Below are 21026 nucleotides of genomic sequence, written 5' to 3'. Positions count from 1 at the left end.
ACCAGATAAACTTTAGTCTATATTCAACTGGAAGATTCTGTGATTAATTTTAAATCCTGCTTAATAGGTTAAAGATGTTTTTAAAGATGATATAATTTTATCAGTGTTGATTTTATAACTCTGACGTTCAATTACTCTCTTAAGGCTTCCATCCACTTGTTGCTACTCAGGCACTGCAAGTGAAGCTCATCAATCAATTGAGCTGGATTCTGGTCAGAATATAACTCCCTATAAGAATCACTCTAGTGTTGCCAAGGAGTGCAACAACACAGCATCCAACAAACTTGGAAGATGCCTATTGTAATCATCAAACAATGAAAAAACTTAACAAGGCGATGAATGCCTCAGATACATTGTTTGGACAAAACCACTTTAAATGAACGTAATAAAATAAATCTACTTTTAATTGAGTGATACAGTTTCAGCTGGCATTTTTATAGTATTGTAGATTCTATTGTGTGACTACCTAGCTAGTTATAGACTTCAGACTCAGATGGCAGTCATTTTTCTTTCTTTCTTTTTTTTTTTTTTTTTGTAGGCTACAGTTGGTCCCTAAGAGGAGATGACTGCTTTTCAGTGTGAAATTATCTACCTAGTCAGGAATTGAGCATAATCATCACACAGGCGAATCGAAATGATGGCTACATTTACTGCCTACAGAAATTCCTGCTGCACTGCATATTAACACACTGAAAATGTTGTGTTAGCTTATCATGGATGTGCCGATTTTCATTACCCATGAAAATGCAGAACATCTTCTGTTAAACCTCATTGACATTTTTCATCAAGTGAATAGAGCAATGCCCTGAAATGTGATAATTGTACATTCTTGTTATACAACTTCAAGTAAAATATTCTTCCCTCTAATTCCAACAGTAATTAACTTGGATTGGAATTCCCTTGACTCGTGTAACAGTCTTCAGCACTGTATTAATGGATCTTAGAGTTTATATGGTTGGAAAAGAAATCCTGTCCCATATACGCAATACTATACAAAGGTGGTAAAGACTTTCAGGTTAATGAAACGAATTGATCAAATTGCCCTAGCTTGAGCTATGAGCTTTTTTTCTTTTTTTTTTTTTTTTTTTTTTTTTTTGCATTGTTTGGGTGAAATATGAAATGGTATATTGCTGAAACTTAAAATGCCTCAAAAATGAAGCTCCAGAAAATTGTTGCATCTCCGATGAAAACTAAAAATTAAAGTAGACAATTATCATAATAATAACTCAATTGTACATGGCAGACAAAAGAGAAGCTAATACTTCCCTCTATTTTTTGACTGATGTTTTGTTGGGCTATAGCTAAACAGCACTTTAAGTTGACAGTAAATTAGCAAACAATATGAGGGAGGAAAAAAGAAAAAAATAATCATGTGGGGGTTAAGATGTTTATGTAAAACAGTGATTTTCCTTTTTAAAATTAAAATGTACAAATAAGCTGGTGTCAGAGCCTAGGTGATCCTTCATTTCCACCGCATTGAGCAGGCTCCCATCAGCAGCAGACAGCCGCTAATATATGCGTCTGGCTCAGTCTGCTCTACCAACTAGGAACCCATCGAATTGTTAATATCAGTCCTTTTTTGTATGCACCACACATCTTTTTCACTCTCTCTCTCTCTTCCTCCCCCTTTGCAAGAGCTTGTGTTTTTGTTTTTTGTTTTTGTTGTAGCACAAGCTGATTACTCTGAAATCACTTATTAAAGAGGATTTAAATGCCTTTTGCACTGAAACAACATCAAGTTGTATAGAAATATATGATTCCTATATATAGAAATGTATGAAAATTCTGCATCTATATCTAAGCATAGCATACTGAAAATTATGCTTTCTATTTATTTGTGCTAATGGAGACAGCTTTCATATTCTGCCACTGGGTAAATGGGACTGCTTCCTGCATGGTCTCTGTAGGCGTAGTCATGCAGTTCCAGGACAGAGAAACACGTTGTTGATCTTGGTGGAAATTCTGCCTGACTGAAGACCCTGCTTCTTCCTCCCCTCCATCCACCTCTGCCCTGTGTGCCTGAGGTAGGGCTGGCTGTGCTGAGGCTGGGGAAGAAGAGGGAGCAGGAAAAGAGGTAGGCAGTGCACCAACTTTCCCATCACTATGGCAAGGGGCAGCAGTGAGTATGATGGGCAGAGTGGAGCCACTGGAGTCATCCCAGTTCAAGCAGTAATGCAGAGGCAGGACTGTGTATTCACGACTTTTGCTGGAGCACCAAATACGCCAGGCAGGGGTTTCTAATGATTCATTTTCTTCTTAGTCTCAATGCAGGGAAAGCACAGTTGAAATCTTCAGACTGACAGAGACAAAACGTTTCACACCACAGTTTCACCTTCATTGTACATACAGTGTTAAATGCAAAATTAATTCAGAGTGCTGAATGTGAACTATCCTCATTCAAGAAAATTTTGCTGATCGAAAAATAAATACAATGACAATATTTAATATGCATAGATGGGTGCATCGTACAGCTGATTAAATCTATAAGGACTTTTATTTCAATAAACACTAGGTGCAATTTAAATTATATATTGACATATAGCAACGCACAATATAGTTTTATCTCATTATACAACTCGAATGAACAGAATATGTGTTCACCTGATCAGTATCTTAAATAACCTGTTTTCAGTATTGAAAACTGCTACAGAATATATGTAAATTCCTAACAAAGTGCTTCACGAGTGTGGCACCTACCTGGGTGTATTTGTCTTTCCTATATACATTCAGATCTACTTTTCCAATATTTCCTAAACAGAAGTCAACACACACACACAATATCACATCTGTGTTTAAAAGGTTACCTCTGTAGCTAAATTTTTGCAAGTAGCTCTTTTGGGTGTTCTTAGCATGGGGGATTGACAGTTTATGAAGAAAAGAATTACATATTTACAGGAATTGTATCATCATTGTAATTGCTAAGGCAATATTTTTTATGACTATTTAAAGACTAATTATATCTTGAGCAACTTGAAAACTATGTACTGAGCATAGTTTCTGTCTCTTAAGAAAACAAGACAAGAAGAAAAAGTATTATACTAACAGATAAGAACAATTTATTTTAACAATAGTGTTGATGCTTACAATAAAACACAATTCCTCCTACACAAGTGGAAAAAATATACTGCAACCAAAATACCACTTTTGAAATGAACAAATAGTTTAGATGCCTGATCTGTGTGAAGCCTTTGTTTCAGTGAAGTCTGATGTATCAACAAAGTCCTTCAGCATCTTGGTTAGACACAGGAAACAGAGAAAAATGACTCAGAACTAACTCACCTATAAAATATTAAGAAATACAAATCAGATGACGTGTTTTAGATCAGATGTTTGAGACAAATAAGCAGTGCAGAATAACTCGTGTGCTTGTGAATCTCCTTATGCAAAGTCAGTGTAGAACTTAACACATGAGGGACAAGTTACAGCTCACACTGTTTTTTGTCAGAGGGATAAAAAATATAAGAAGTGATGGGGAAATTACAAGTTGAGTCCAGTGCTTAGAGTATTGTGGGTTCGCTTTAAATTGAGCAGGGACAAGAAATACATTTCTGAGTGTAAAGGGATGTTAATACTGTAGTGTGATTTTTAAACCAATATTCTCTTTCAGATTAAAATGTAAATTAAATGAGAGAATATTTTAAATGACATATTGTGTTCTCACTTGGACAAAGAAAAAGGATGGCAACTAAATACAAAATACTCTTTGTTCCATGTTACAGGAAAAGCTAAGCAACAGTTTTCCTGTAGACTGAAATCATTATTCAAACAATAGAATGAATGTTTTCTAGGCCTCAAACATCAGTATTTATGTTTTATATTTTAAAAGTCAATTAATGCTTTAACAGTAAGGATGAGTATACACTTTGTGGTAATTATTTATCAGAATTGTCTACAATAATAATAATAATAATAGTATTAATATTATGGTTGGAAGTATTTTAGTATCTGTTTTGAGTGGGAGTTTTTTTGGTTTTGTTGTTTGGGGGAATTTTTACGTGCAAACTAACATTCAGGTTAAATTATAATTCTAAATGTTACATGACATCTAGTCCAGTTTTCTAAACATATAAATATGTAACATCCTTATGCTGCACAATGAGTAACAGTTGTTTGGATTTTTTTTCTTTTTTTTTTCTTTTTTTTTAGGAACAGTTCTGATGCTTAGCATTTAAAATAGGTATATTTTCCTTTTTACCCTTCCAGGCAAGGAAAGCTCCTTTGGTTCTCTAAATTCTGCAGAGAAACAAACACAGTCCAAAGCTGCTGGTTCCCCTCCGCCTAGGTCCCAAGAGCCTGACTTGTGATTGTTGCTAAAAAACCTCACAAGTTAGGGTCTCAGGGACTAGGAAAAGTCCGATATGATCCAGAAGAATTCGTCTTCCAATAAACTGAATTGTTTAGTAGTCATAATCGCTGTCACCAAAATTTTCACTGCTATTGTTAAATAGAAAAAAACCCCAAACCCAAAAGAAACCCTAAAACCAATGTCCCATTCCCCCACCAAATCAACACCACCTCCTTCCCCCCAAATAAACAAACCACAGTTTCAAGTAGGGGCCAGAAAAGATCAAATAAGCAGGCAAGACGCATACATACATTCGAACAATGTATCAGCTGACCGAACAGACTTTTCTGAGAGTATGGTCCTTAACTTTTGAAAAGAAGAAACAAAGAACACAGGATAAAAATCTTCACTGCCTTGTCTCACAAGTAACTATGTTACTATAATTCATCCGAGGGAAGCGTCTACAAATGGGTTAAAATCTGCTTCCAGCAGATTTGTACAGTAACAGTTTTATTCTATTTCCTTAATGCCTGAAAGAAGGATTAAATGCTTGTTAAGGGGGTTCTAATTGAAATATTTCCCCGGTATCCTACTGTTCAGGTGGGCCCTAGGTTACAGACTACTTTAAACCCATTCACGATGCAAGGATAACCTTTGGGCGTGTATTCACTTTTTGCCTCTTCCCCACGTTCAACATTTAATCCTTCTACAGACTGCTAGAAACAGCTTCTTCCTTTCCAATGGCAAAACTAGCCTTCACTCCATAAGCTGCAGAAAACATTGACATGCAGAGATTGTTGTCACTTGAACCAGATTACTCAAAGCACACATAACTTTCAAATACTGTCGATACAGTAAGAAGAATTGCTCAGATTTCCCAAATAATTTTGTTCTGAAGCCGAACACTTTTAATGGCACGACCACAATCCTGAATTACTTTTGCATTCATTCTCCTCCGATCTTTAGCCTTGTTTGCAGAATGAAAAAGAAAATTTCTACTTTAGGGACAGAATCCATCGTGGCTTTTTTTTTTTTTCTCCATCAGATCCCAGAGCAAAAGAAACAGCAGCCATAAAGGTCCTAGCCACTGGAGCAGAATCTGGCATAGAAAACTCAGAGCTCTTCGGGAAGCCGTTCAGCTTTAAAAAGGAAAAAAAAAAGAGAAGGGGGGGAAGAATTAGAATCTCTGCTGGTCGAACAGGTGAACCATCCATTTACAAGAAAGCAGTACAGAGTGCTCTGCTGAAGAAAAGATTTGCCAGTGCCCCCCACCCCCACCCCTGCCCTTCACCCTCCCCTCCAGACTGATACTTCAGATTTCAGAACATTTTGGATTATTTACAATATTATTTCAGCTGATGATATAATGCAATATTATATAAGAGCCATTTCTTTGTCACTGTGCACCATTCAATCAGTTATGCCTCAGACACAAAATAGTTAAATGAAACAAAATATATATATATACATATATGAGAGATATATATATGTATAGCAGTCCCTAGATTTCATTCAATTTCTTTTTTTAAAGCTGATCATGATTTAACAAACAATTTTGACCACAGCTTTCAAATCAATAATTAGAATGAAAAATCTCACCCCTCTATAAATATGACATTAACATAATTATACCACCCCCATCGCATAGACCCATCCTCTTTAGGGAATACATCTGATGCTCTGAAGATGGAAATCAGTCAGATTTTAGTTGCTCTCGAACGTACCTTTGCTTCTCACTGACTGACTGGCTTTACCTTCCATGCACACACACACGGTCACAGCACACACACGCGCACACACACACACACACATGCGCACACACACACACACACACACAGAGGCACAGAAAGGCACGGCAAAGCAGCGGATGCTGACTCAGAGCAGTTGTGTGTGGAGGGGGTGGTATCGGCTGGTATTTTCACTGCACTCATCATTAACATTAACTCACTCTCTAGCATCCACCCTCTCTCGGACCTGCTGGACTGCAGCATTTGCATGACGCTGTCACTCTAGCCCTTGTGGGTCAGATGTTAGAAGAAAAAAAACAAAAAAAACCTCAAGGCTCTCATAAGGAATGCCTTCATTTCTTCCAAAGGGTCCCTCTTCTTATTTTTCCACCTTTCTACTTCCTCTGTTGCTGTGTCTCAGTTGTTTGACATCTTTCCGGAAGAAAATGTCTTGAGCTGCAATAAGCCAGTAGTCAGTCGGTCCTCCCCTCACCTCACACTCCTATTCCCACCCCCTTTTTTTCCTAATCAATAAGACAGATCTCCAAATGCAGTTGTGAAAACAGGCTCTGACACACAGACTTTCATCCTCGATCCTCTGCCTCAGGAATAGCAGGCAACCCAGGCTCACACGTGATGTAGAGAGAAATAATGCCAGTAATTCTTGAACAGTCTTAGGAGTTTATTCTACGCCTTCTTCATTTTTTCCTGTGTTCGAATAAATACCAGTGGGAAGGACACACTAGCTCTCAAAAGCTACAAGGATTCACTTCTTCAGAAAATAATGAACATTAAAAGACTAATATTAATCTTCCTCAAAATTAATGCTATCTTCCTCCCCCATTCATTGTACTCTTTATAAGTAGGAATTGTCTCATAGCCAAAACCCTGCCAGGGTCTGAATCACCATTCACTGTGCTGAAATCGTGAGTTTCTGGGCTTCAATTGGCATTTAACTGGACTAAGCAATTTTTTCCCTCTTTTTCTTTTCTTTTATTTTAGACTTAGTTAGAATAAAATACAAAAAATAGAAGCTGCTTGTATCAAAGGGAACACTGCAAGAGAACAATGGCAATACACCCGCACCATCACACTGAGTACTGAAAATGCATGTTTGAGCCCCACTTGTGTATTTTTCTGTATGATATTTGCTCCGTTTTGGTAGAGAAGCCTGAACACATACACACACTCCGAATACACACACACAGAAACAGAAGACACGTATAGAAAATATACAACACAAAACAAAGCACAAAGGCTGATAACTGAAACACAGGCACAAGTTGTCTGACAGGCTATGAAAATCCACAGAGCATAATCATTGTGTGCATTTTTACCTTGTTCCTTTGTTCTTAAGGCAAGGGACTTTAATGGCTTACGATGTTGACAGTCTTTCGGCTTTTCCCTTTTTTACGCCAACAGTATTTGGGAATTACTTTTCCAGACAATACCACACCACTGTGATTCGCGGTATAGAAATTATTTACCAGAGGGGGGGGACAGGTGATACGCAATTCACCAGCCAATTCTCTGAGCTGCCTGGTGCTGTGGAAGCCCTCGGCGCAGCCGGGCGGGCAGGTCCCAGGATGCAGCGCTGCAGTCCTGGCTCAGGTAGCCTTTTGGCAACCTTACGGCGGCAGCAGCGAAAGGGAAGGGCATCCACTTGCAGGGAAGGTCCAAAAGAAAATACCACACAGCCCCAAAGTAAAGGAAGGAAGCCAAAACACCAGGTACACGCCCTAAGCCCAGTTAGTGCGCGCTTGGGACCAGTCGTGGTGATGGTGATTAATTTCTTAGGAAAAGGATGGAGGAAAGTAGACAATTAGGAAACAGTTAAGTTTGTAATCTCAGAGAAAGGGAGAGACGGAGACAGACACACACCCACATACAGAGAGCGAGCGAAGAATGCCAAGCATGAGACAACAAAAACAAGACCAAAATCAGATTTGGGAAACTGAAAAAATACAGGATTACAGCATTCAGCTTAGCAGTTACTGAGGTATATAAAAAAAAATTACCACATGCACAGCATGGCTTAAAATACTTATTGCCATCAACAGTCTGTGACGGATGCCGGCTTCTTACTGCTATACGTACATTAGATTGGTCATCGCCTCTTAATCTCCTTTTGCTCAGACCCATCCATTTTTTGCTGCTCCAGCATCTGTGCCCTTTATGCTTTTTTTCTGTATAGTTACCCACAATACCCTGGATAAATTAATGTCATGACCTCACTATGGCTATCAGAAAGAAAAAAACGTCTACTATTTTAATAATTGAACGTGCACGTACAGCAAACTGCCTACTGATAGCCCAGCTTTGTGGACTGCCTCCAAAAGCAGCCTTTGCTAGCTCTGCGAATCAGAGACAACAGATGCAAATACTGGCCACAGAGCCCCGGCTCTCTGTCTTGCCTTTTTTTTTAAAAAACCCACCCTTTTCAGTCTGTGCCACTTCATTTTGCCTGTGCCTCTTCCCTCAATGGTTAAAAACATTAGCCTGATGAAATTAGAGGCTTCTGAATAAAAGGATGAAGATGACTGAAAATTATAAATGGTTGCAGATTCTGGAAATTTATATCCAGACGGTGAGTAGGGAAGAGTACCCAGGTTCAAGTGCTGAGCCTCACTCGGGAGCACCTCTGGGGCCAATGGGACTGCAGACTAGATTAAATCAATAGTCGTCTGAAACGAGATGTCGTAATCAATCAGCTCAATTACCACTGTCATAGATCTGGGCTTAAGGTCTTTCCTGATTCCACTCTTCTAATCATTAACCCTTATACATCCTCATAATAGGAACTCATGCTTGCTCTGCTGCCCTACCTTCAGACCAACAAAGTTTAGCTTAGCATTTTCTCCTCTTTTTTCCTTTCGCTATTTAAATAATATCAGAGTGGGTCAGCAAGAAATGTTTTAAATGTGAATATGGTGAGATTAGATGCATTCCTTTAAGTGTACCTATTATATATGGGCTGCTCTGCACTTATATATTATTATTATGCCTCCGGGAGTGGCTGGGTGGATCAAAGACTGCTGTTTAATTAACATTCAACTCAGCTGTTTCCTTGGAGATTAAAAATAGAAGACTAGTTGAATTAAACTGAAGCTGTTCACTCCTTTCACTAATCCAATATTACAGAACCCTCCTCCCCTCAACCTAGTTAGAAACAACTCATTTCTGGTTAATCAGCCACCAGGAAAATCCATTTTCAGTTTGAAGTTAAGTGTGAAAAAGTTGGAAAGACAGTTTTGTGTGCATGTCTGAATTTCACAGAATTGCCCATAATTTACATTTTGCATCCACAGTACAGTAAATCCTCATGCAATGAAAGAAGAAAAGAACCATCAGGCTTGACTATGAGCAGAACCACTTTAAATTCTTGCCTGTAATTATTATTTACTGTATGAAGATTAAATGTCAACCATTAAACTTTTTTTTTTCTTGTGCAGGAAAAGATCTAACAGTTTTTCATTAAAATGCTCCAGCAATTCTCACATATCTGTCTCTGATTTTCTCAGGAGGAAAGAAAGAATACAGGTAGCAGGTATCCAGAATTCTGGTCTCTTAAGTCTGATTTCTTCTGTTGGAATTAAATAATAATAGCGAAAGAAAACCCTGGTACATTTACACTTACATCACTGCCTGTACACACTGCCTCTGTTTCCAAGCAGAACCACACCTTTTTTAACCATAGATCTGCTTCTCATCTGGACAGACAGAATGCACAGCCCCACTCCAGGCAGCACTGAGAATACCAAATAGCAAAATTATCTGTGGAAATGGTATTTTATGGGGGAATTTGTGCTCCTAGAGATCCTAGCAGTGGGTATGGGACAGGGGCAGCAAACAAGGATCTCCCGGCAAAGGCAAAGGCCGAGGTCGGGGGTCTGTCTGGGCAGGGCTCCATGCTGTCCAAACCAGGTTATAATTGGAGATCGACTGCTGGATTTAATGACCCACTGTTTTCATTAGTAGAAATATAAAAAATTGGTCTCAAAAATGATTCAGCTGCTAGCATAGGTGCTTTTTAACAGGCTTATACCTCAGCCAGGAACAGCTTGGTTGCAGTCACTGACCCCTCACAGATGGAAAAAAAAATGACCTCAGCTTTGCCTCTTTTCTGGGAAAGCTGTAGCTGGCAGGGGAATGAGAAACAAAAAGAACCTTAATTTTGTCCTTTAGTCATGCTAAATGAATGCACTGCACCAGACACCACCTTAAACTGGCTGAAGGGCACTGCTCAGTTTTGCAGGCAGCAGCTCAGACTGTGAGCATCATCCACAAGGGGACAGCATCCACATCCACACTGGAAAGATGCAGTTTGTGTCTGTGAGGAGCAGAAAGGGGAGCAGCCATTGCTGAAAGCACCCAAAAATTAAAAAAAAAAAAAAAATTAAAAAAAAAAAAAGAGAGAGAGAGAAGAAAAAAGAAGATATTTCCTGGATTATTACTTCTGGACGGAGAGGGAGGAGAGGTGAGACTGGACATGCATGTCAGATATCAGAACCTGCTCAAATACAGGATCAGCCTTTTGTTTCTTAAACAGTGAGAGTGAGGTGATTTGCAATATTAATGCAAACTTTGTGTGACAGACAAGGACTCTGGAATAACAGATAGTAATGTTAAGAGAATGTGATGAGAAGAATTAGATACCAATAGAGCAAAATCAGAATGTATCTAATGGGAAGAGAGAAATGCACTAATATCAAATGTTATTCTGATTTTATAGTTCTCATCTTCATATCCTTAGTGTGCTCAAACTGAAACATAACGCACTCATCCCTTTTCTTTTTCTAGAAACAGAAGTTTCTTCATCATAGTGCACATGGAAAGGATATTAATAAAAAAGGATTCTCTAAATGTAGCATTTAAATAACTTAGAAGAGTAGCAGTTTGAATGACTTGTGCCTAGTTGGAATTACCTACACCATAGTTTTGTATGATTGTCCCTAACACCTTCTCACCTCACTGATGAACAGCAAGGGGATAAAGACTTCAGAAAATTCCCACAGCTATCTAGTCCCAGATTTGCAATTTAAAAAAAAAAAAATCTACCCTTCTATTTTCTTATTTAGAAATGTTACATCCAGAATCCATTTTGTAATTTAGTAAGAGTGTCTTTTTTAACTTAGCTGTAATTCCCACCTGATCATAAAGTACTGAAAATATATATAGCCTACACAGTCTATTACAGAAAGGAAATCACAGAAATAAAATTACAGAGAAACAGCAATATTCTTCTCTTCCTACGCAAGCTCCATCTTACTCAAGAAATGCTATTATACCATCTCCTTGCTGACTTGTCAATTTACCTGCCCTTTATTAAAACACAGACATATGACAGTAGAAATTATTGCAGTTTGAATTACTTTTTGTGTGAATTCTATTCAATAGACCTTGATTTTGCCAACACTTTCAATTAAAAAAGTAGTTATTTGTGAAAACAAACCACTGTGATATGTATACTTTTTTTAACCTATGTTTCCTTGAGCTGTGAGAGCATGAAGTAATGAATGAATTAACTTATCTATTTATGAATAGTTTTTTTATTTACTTCACTAATTGCTTTGTGTTACTACTTCATACAGCATCAACACAATGGGAAGAAAGGAAAGGCCCAGTACTAAAATGAAATTCCAACTGTTCAAAACCTGTTTTTGCCTAAACTGCCAGGTCTGCATTTGTAGTCTGTTCAGTAAGAAAGATGTAAAGTGCCAAGAACTATTTTAAAAATCCCTCTTTGCAGATTTTCTAGTATGACAATTTTGCTGTTCCCTGACCTGTAGGTATACCTGCACACACACACACACACACACACACACACACACGAGACGCACATATAATTGATAAAAACACAATATTAGATGGAACCAGATCACCATAATACACTGGTTACACACTATTGTTTCAATCACCAGTGGGCCTGATCCTGAAATAGGGCAATAAAAGTCCCTTTATTAGGATGTATAATGTTTCTGAAATGACCTGAACCATTTCTCTGAGGGCTGACTCTGAGGTGTGTATTTGCCATATAAAAGTCAAAGTTTGTAAAAGGAAATCAAGGGTATTTGGTACATGCTGCAAACACTATGAGAATGTACAGAATTCTGCTGTAAGACAAAAACACTCCTGTTTTCTTAACAATGCAATCTGAAGATAAACATTTGTGAGAAACATTCAGACGCAACATTTCTACAATGTTGTTTTTAGAAGTTTCAAAAGCAGTCTGGAGACAAGAAAAGCAATTTCAGAAGAAAATACAAAATAGGTGCAATGCCTGCAAAACCAGAATATTTTAAATTTTCTAGACAGTGAAGGTTAAAGCTATCCTGCATTCTCATAGTTCTCTCTCTCCTTTCAATCAATCTCATTGATTTTTTTTAAAGGTCAGAGGCTATACCTTCATTGATCAAAGAAACAGCCTGACACAGCGAAAGAGTCTGCCAATTCCAGACAGATCAATCACACCTTTGTCTGCTTTTGATACATTATGGTTATTTATTCTGCATCACCACGACTTTCTGTCGCATGGCTCTTAATGTAATAATGCTGCTCAGGGACAACAATAAAAGAAAAGGGGGGAGGGGAAATATTCTATTTAAAATATTTTAAGCCTCTCTCTGGTATTTCTGAGGGTGGCTTATGATGGAACTTGGCCAACTTGTTTGATTTCATTTTTGCCTTGGAACTCCTGTTCTGGTATTTAGCTCTTGGTCAGTGCTTTGCAGGTTTTTAAAAAGGCAATCTCTTGAAAACAATTTGTGCAAACTGTTTTTAAAAAGTAATTGGATCCTGATAGAACAACAATTACAATCTAATCACAAGCATAATTTTCCACATTTATGCACTGTTTTAGAAATGTTTTAATAAATATGATGTAACTGATACTTGGCTACAGCTACAGCTTTATGACTGTAAAAAGAAACTCATGGTCAGCCTAAAATAATTACTAGGAAATATTGCTGAATAAACAGATATAAGTGCTGAAAAGCTCCTGGCTTTGCAAACTATTATGCTGAAAGCCAGCTAAATCTTTAAAAAATTCACTATAAGTGCACCGTCTGCCACAACTGAAAGTTCTATGCTTTTATTTTGCTCTCCAAAGCTCCTGCAGGAAGCCTTCAAAACTCCTGTTGGTCTAATATCAAATCTTTTGTTCACATTTGGTAGCATATCACTTCACTAGCATTACTAGCAACAGTTTCACTGCTTAAGAAAAATCACTTGTGGGTCTTGGGATATTGGTTATAAGTAAAAACATTAAAACACACTTTTAAAAGTGCAATTGTATCCAAAGAGAAGCCAGTGGTAACATGCCCAGTGACTGCAGTGGAGCAGGGACTTCACTGGAAGATGTTAATCTCAACTCCTTCAACCCAAGCTATCTGCAGTAGAAAAGGCTGTTTGTGAGATTTCAAAGGACCCTAATCGTATAAAGATTTAAAAAAACCCAACACATTTCTTATCAAAATAGGTAACAAAGCTGTGATGGGCTCTATGCACCACTCAGTCCTATCAGGCAAAGTAGAACTGCTCAGTAAAATTAAGCATGTAAATCTTTGCAGAATCAGGATGTCAGATAATAAGACATAATCACCACAGTTAGAACATTAAAATAAGATATGCAATAATCCAAACACTTGGCATTAGTTTCTGATTTCATTGTGCCTGCTCTGTAAATTATTGTGCACCCAATTTACAATTACATCAGCACTATTATGTAGAGCAAAAGGTAAGTGGTATACAAAGCTGAAATATTAAACCCATTAAAAAGTTATGAGTTTGACAGAGTCCCTACATGTATTTGCGTTCATGCCAAGAAGTGCATTTGAAAACCTTTAACGAAAGGAAACTGCCTTCCAGTGATAAACTGCAGTGCCTACAAGACATTGCTAAAATGCTACTGCCACTTTCAAAGGCCAAGAGACCTTAAGAATGGTTGCTGGCTGACAGCATTATACAAAAACATACAGTTTCTTCTGTAAAGAAATAAAGCTGAATGCACAACATTTCAGACAAGTTTTGAATAAGTCTATTTGTCCAGCTTACTTTGCAAAGGCTCTGAAGAAAACAGCACCATAAACACTTTCAGTCCCCACACAAGGGCTAAACAAAGAGTCCTCTTTCTAGCCATTTAATCCAGTAATTTATTTTTTCAACCATCACATAAATCGAAACACAGCTGTAACCAATGACTTGCAGATCCAGTTCCCTGCCAGCTGGATCCTGTTCTGCTGAAGCAGCAAGATTTTTACATTGTTCACTTCTGTACATCTGGAGAAATCATTTAGGTTCAAAGGTGACTAGAAAAGCTCTTTAAATAAACTCAACCAACAGTGAAGAGAGGCCTGTGTATCTACGAAAGCTCCACAGAGTTCCATTTGAAAAGTTCTTTCTTTAAATTAGTGCATAGAGCAGTTTGCTTCTTTAACTATTTTTGATTATGACATTTTACTTGAATTCTAACTCAAATATGCATTTTGATAACAAAGAAATATTTAGTATTTCCCATGAATTTTCAAACAATGTCAAAAGTGATCAGAGTCAACAGTGTGTGTATTTATCACATTTAAACGAATGACCAAGCAAATAGCATTGTAGTGAAAAAAAATATACCTCAATTAATGCATCTTAGCTGCTGCCTGAAGTGCACCTCAACTTTAAATCAAAAAGAAAACAAACAATAAGAAAGCATGTACCATACTTGGATATGCTGAATCTGAAATTTCTTAGAAGTTAGTGTTTAAAATAGCCTTACTTCAAAAACTCTGCCTCATCCCATACTGCAGGAGTCTGCAGGTTAAATAACAGAAATGTCCCTGACATTTTAAACCGCACACAGCAAATTGATTACAATGCAGCATTTCTTCTACAAAAGCAATTGCAAAGCAAACCAGCTGAATATTTCAGAGGAAATAACAAGTAATATTAAAGGCTCATATTATCTGTATCTTTGATTACCTTTCAGACAAAATAAGCACTCAAACACATTGACAATGGAAGGGGTTTGTGCCTAGCCCAGGCCCCACAATCAAAAACATTTATAACATTGAAAGTTCTGGAGATAGGTCTTATTAACAAATTCATAAGCACATGCTCTCAATTACAAATTCAGTAAAAATTTTTCTCTGTTTTTGTGTTTCTGTTGAAAGCAGGTAAGCTAGACACATCCAGAACAACATCCCAGTGGCTCAGGTAAAGATGTAGCTCCTGTCCTGCACGTTATTAAAAAGCATTTCAAAATTCAGTTACGCTTCACTACTGTAATTGCTTCTTTTCCTCTTTTAGTACTTACTGTAATAGCTGCTTTGAAACAATGCTGATAAAAGTATCCTTTCTGCTTGTCTCTCTGGCCACATCTCTGCACTTCTTCGTCTTATTGCCAGTTATCTCTCCTCACAGATTAACTGAGAAGCTACCTCACCTTCAGCTCTTGCTTCTCCTTGTCAACTCTTACCTGCACTCATAATTACAGGAATGCTATCTGTGCTCTGTTGTGAAAATAGGAGCATTAAAAAAAAAATAAAGAAGGAAAATATAATGTCTTTAAAAGCCAGATATACCAGATAAATCCCCTGCAGAAATTAACAAGCGCAAGTCATAACCAAGTAATTACCACATCACTCCAGGGCAAACTTCAGAGTATTTAGACATGCATTTCTGTCCACTAACATGTATAAATTCACATAAACATTCTAAAATTAAAAGAATCTATTTTTCACTTAATTACCATGTTTCTGGAAAGCTTTCTCACTTCAGTTCCTAATGTGTATTTACCTGTAACTGTGTCTGAGTTTTTGTTTGATAACTAAGGTAAGTGTCACAAAAGGAAGTGAGCTTTGTCAGAACAGAAGCCATCAGTCCGCAGTGAATGAGGCTCTGCAGGGCCATGATCAACTTTGCCAAAATCATCAGTATGATTTAACAGCATAAACTTCATTTGCCACCCATTTCTTTTTTTTCACCAGCAGCAGCCCCCCGTAGTTCAGATTCTGTCTTGCAAAAACTATTTTACTCAACAGGCAAATGGAAAATAAACCTCCATCAGGATTTATTATTCAGTTCAGACATCATCTATGGTCCGTGTTGTAACATTGCCTGTTTTCTGCCTGCCTGCCTAGGGTTCCAGCTAAGTTAGGTTTGGGTAACTTTAAGTCACAACCTGAAATACACCCTTTGAATGTCTGTGAGAGTCTAGGAAAAGTAAAGTAGCCTGAAGGGAGGTGTTACATATTTTTGTTAGCTGTATTTGGCTACTTAAAAGACCTCTCTTAACTCTTTCACATTGCAGTTGGTAGTACAGATGGTATTCTGATTTATTGAGGAAAATATCCCCCATGGCAGATCCTGAGGAGGTTTCAATATATATCTGGTTTAAAACCTAAGCTCTGCTGAAAGTCTTCCATGTGGAAATGCAACTCACCAAACTAGGAAGACCAAATCAGAGATTCTGAGACTCCAAAGGCCAATTTCAGAATGTGCTAAGCCAACTATTCCAATTATCTGCATTTTTGTTTGGCAAATATTATGGGTGCTTCTACCCAAGGAATTATGCTTGTCTTCTATAAGGCATTTGCTTATGCCAATTTAAATTGTGGAGAGTACTTTATGTAGCCTGTTCCACTGGGTACTTGCAGCAGGGATGAACAGTTTACAAAACCTGGAATGCCAGACTTGACATACATCTCCATCTTTAATACATACATCTGTATTAAAGACAGAGCTTGTCAATAGGAACTGAATGGGGGGACAGAAGCCGTTGCCATTTAAAGATGAGTGATGTTGACAATAATTTTTTTGGCAGACTCTTGCTCCCATGCAAGGTAGCAATTCCCATTTGCCAATTCCCAGTGAGTGTGCAGACCAAAACTATAGCATAAATCAGGACACCTGCCTGAAGTGGTGGTCCTTTTTGCTTTCCCTCCTGAGCTGGGTCATTTGTTTCACCTTGTTTGTGCTGACACTTGCCTCTCCCAGCTGCATCCTAAAGCAGATTGGGGGACTGTCCCAAAAAGCAAACCAGAAGAAATATAAGATTAGTTTGAAGCAGGATCAGTCCTTTAGCTGGGTTGTTTAACAGCCATATAAACTAAGTGCCAGCACAAAAAGCCAAGGGGAAATGAATGTCATTAGGAAGAGGATGGAGCTCTTCTTTCAGTGGCAGCCTGAACTCAGGCAGAATGTACATGGCCTTGCACCTGGTTGGAACCAGGAGCTGTATGAACCTGGGCTTCTCCAAGTCAACTCCTTAGGATACTAAAGGTCCCATATTCTGACTATGAAGCAGTGTTGCTATCCTCTCTGGCATCTGTGTTGAGCTCTGCAACACAAAAGTAAAAATACTTTCTGTTGCAAAGGTATGAGACTGTTTTACAGCCAGAGAAAAATTAGAGGCTACAACCAGGGGATAAAAGACTAGACACTCCAGGAAGTATCATGTAGAAGGGCTGTTCAGGGTGGTCAGAATAGTAAATGAGATATTAGCAACAGGCAAGCAAGACATCAAGGCTGTAAATAACTGTGAAATCAAGTATTAACAGTGATCATACAACACGCAGAGGTGGTGCTCAGAGATTCCAGTACACTTGAAATGCAAATTACAGTACAGCTAAGGGTAGTTGTGACAACAGACTTGAGTCAAAAAAATTAGATCTCTAATTTTCAGACACTATGAAATAATGTATTTGAACTTTGCCAAAACAGGCTGAAATGTACCATATACATATAATTACTTGTACAGTCTTCTCTTGGCATGTATCTCATTCCACTTACCCTATTTATAATGGTGTTCTCAGTCAATTATTTACAAAGATAAAATGGACAGGCTTAGGGTTTTCATAAAGTCCATTATAGCCATAAAGCATACAGAGAGAATCAATAAATTGTATGTTATCTCCACACAGCATTCAGCATTTTCCTGTCTTTTATTTTAGAGGGGGAGGGGAAGGGGTAAATAACATGCCTATTACTGATGTAGTCAGTTCACTATTCACTGGATTTTGATCCACACACCACAAGGCAAACATATGCCTTTTCTTTCACAAATAAAGTGCCATCAGTCACCACACCCATGTTTGTAAATCTTTTCTGAGATGCTGTGTTCTCACACGTGCAATTTGAGAGCAACAACATAAGATGAAACATATCATTATGAAACATATCACATCCAGGACTTATGAAAAGGAGGGAAAAAAAAAAAAAAGAGGGGGAATGGCTGGAATGGCACGATCCACAGCTAGGTTTACGTTGTGCCCTGAATTCCTAAGCAGAACATCTCAGCACAACGACTGAGCATTTCAGCCCCCATAGGCCCATGCCTCTCCAGGGATCAGAGCATTTGCAAGTGCATGGGGATTCCATGTGACGCAAGCATGTGACAGACTCTGCCTGGGAACCCACCAGCTGGCTGGAAGAGACCAGCAACATGTGCTACCAGGCAGCTTAAAGAATTATTGCACAGACAGAAAATAAACTTCCCACGTCCATGCTCATTTACCTTTAAAATAGCCCCCAAAACATAACTACTTTTGTAATAACGTAAATTTGACCCATAATGTTGCTGAAAGTACTATATTTGCATATCCTCAAAAGAATATGTTCTTGAGTATAATCCTAGGGAGATGTAGGCATCAGAGAATACAGGTATCTTTTCTATATTTTCTTAATTTTGGATTGTTAGGTTGCAATGGCAGCTTGAAAGGCACAGTTTCCCTTGTGAAATCCATCTGTACAAAGTCTTGCCTTCCCAGGACCCAAAACTGCAGTTTGGGACAGCAACACAAGGACATGGAGCAAATCCTTAATACACCAGTTTTCTCCACGAAGAGAGGAAAGCTGTGCTACACTTTGCAAACACATGCTTCCATGCTAGCAGAAGATATGCCTGTAGGATAACCAGCAATAGGAGGAATGTAACTCTCAATCCCTTATGTAGCATAAAAATGGCCATAATGGGTTAAATCCAAGAGCCTTCTCGCTCAGCATCCTGTCTTCAACACTGCATATAAATAGATGCCAAAGGTCTTCCTTTGAATCAGACAAGCACAGATGATCCTTCTAACAAAAGACTGTGAGGTGACTATAAGGAAAAGGAACAGGTTTGTATATTATTAAGAGAGACTCTAAGTGAGAAAAACGAAATATCACAGAATTTTGCAGTCGCATTTCTTCAGGAACTGAAGGGTGACAGAAGGTACATAGGACAGGGAGGGGGTTAATGTGCTGTTCTCCAAAACCCACTAAAACTTCCCTGTTCCCAGCTCCTCTCTGTTTTCCGTGGATACCATTACAGGGATTTCAAAGCCTTTTTGCAATTCTTTCATAAAGGTCAAATTCCACACTCTGTTCAACATGAGCAGTGGTAACTGCACTGCCTTTGAACATCAGCTCTCTGGTGCAAGGAATCTCTTGTTACCAAAACGGGAACTGCTTCATACAGTCAGACCCTGGAGTCTGCTGAGTGCAGCTACCCAGATGACAAAGAAGCAAAGCCAACAAAACCCAACAACAGCTAACCAAGAGAAATTATTTTTAATAATTTGAAGGGTTTTTTTCTCTCTATCCAGGGATCCCTTGCAATCTATCTTGGGAGCTTTGCAAATAAAGAAAAGTTATAAACAAACTCCTAATGACAAGATCGCATATTTCAATTACATCTGGAAAGCTTTGAAGATACTGTCTCTAGGTGAGTCTGATAAACATAGTTAAAAGCTCTTGTGCCCTACATGTCATCAAATACACAAAGGACAAGTTTAAAGAGAGCTATTCCACTAATAAAATTTATAGAATATTAAGTAAATATATGCTACATTTCTGAGGCATAGACGTTGTTCATAAAGCCTTGAGCCAACAACTGAGAGCCTTACAGTCTGAGTTCTTATATGTTTCCTTTATTAGACAGAAACATTATACATCTGGACAGAGTACAGACACCATAAACATAGTTACTTGAAAAATTAATTACCAAAATTTTCTGTGTATTTTAGTTACGTAACTTCAGCCTTCATGGGCTGAAAACAAAAACCTGTAATCTAGCCAAATATCTAAGTCCCCAGATTTATGAAGTGGTTCAATGCAATGCAGAAGTGGCAGGCTGCTTTCCTAAATCTACCTGCAAAAGAAGTACCATATGATTTTTTTTCACAGGAAAGTGGCCCTCTTAAGCCTTGATGATAGAGCTCTTCAAAAGCAAGATGAAGAACAATATTTTTACAGCCTGCCTTTACACTTGCTTCATTCTTAGAATTCAGCAAATAAGTCAACAGGCATTTTCATTGTTCAGTGAGGAGCATCAGAAAGTATGAGGCAAACAATACATGAGGACAGGTTTATAACTTCTACCTCTCCATCAATTCTTACAGATTTCAGTTGTTTAAAATTTTCTTCTTCACTCCTGTCACTGCTTTAGCTAGTGAACTCATAGCAGCAGCTGTTAATTTTAAATACCAGGCATTCACACCTCAATAAATGTGCAGCAAATTACACTACATCAGCACAGAGTTTCCCTTCATTCACAGGAAAAACTGCTTCTAAATCTATCTTAGGACTCATACTCTTGGATTCCCAGATTTTTTGGGTAAAGCTTCACCAAAAATATTCTGTTCATTGTTAATCTAATTTATCAATATTTTTCTATCATTTTTGGGAAAAGAAAAATAAATTATATTGCATTCCTTGGAAACCCAACATCCATTTGAAGGAAAGAATCCAACCCAAATAAAACAGTATCAAATGACACTCCCTATTCATTCATTTGGACTATTGGTACTATTATTGGTGCTCATAATTTGGAACCCTGGAGTCCTCCCACTCTTAAGTTACTCTAGATTTTATTCTGTTTTTAAGAGACAAAATTTATTTGACTCATTTTCCAATATGAGAATAGGAATTTTCTTTTGATTTTTCAGAGTTTTAAATATGATGTTGTTAGGTGTGGGAGTGAAATCCACAGAATCGATGTAACATTTCAGCTTATTACCCAAATGGTTGAAATAAACTTGAGGGAATAATAA

The 21026-nt window shown here is 37.9% G+C and overlaps 1 protein-coding gene across 8 annotated transcripts in view; it reads right to left on the bottom strand.

Annotated features, from left to right (window-relative positions):
- Positions 1-3031: 3031 nt before the first annotated feature.
- Positions 3032-21026, bottom strand: part of LOC120504096 — a 280389-nt gene continuing 262394 nt past the window's right edge. For 7 of the 8 annotated variants that reach the window (XR_005627938.1, XR_005627937.1, XR_005627936.1 and 4 more), the window contains one exon: positions 3032-5424. Coding sequence is in view for 1 of the 8 variants with exons in the window: in XM_039713274.1 (XP_039569208.1) it covers positions 5281-5424 (144 nt within the window). In the remaining 7 variants the exon portion in view is untranslated. Of the gene's footprint in view, positions 5425-6233; positions 6593-21026 lie in introns of those variants that run through there. The other variant, XR_005627941.1, reaches the window with a different exon arrangement.

The sequence above is a fragment of the Passer montanus genome, unplaced genomic scaffold (genome assembly GCF_014805655.1).
Source record: "Passer montanus isolate IOZ18808 unplaced genomic scaffold, ASM1480565v1 scaffold28, whole genome shotgun sequence".
Lineage (NCBI taxonomy): Eukaryota > Metazoa > Chordata > Aves > Passeriformes > Passeridae > Passer > Passer montanus.
The sequence above is the reverse complement of the archived record's forward strand: the minus strand, read 5'-3'. Positions and strand labels throughout refer to the sequence as shown.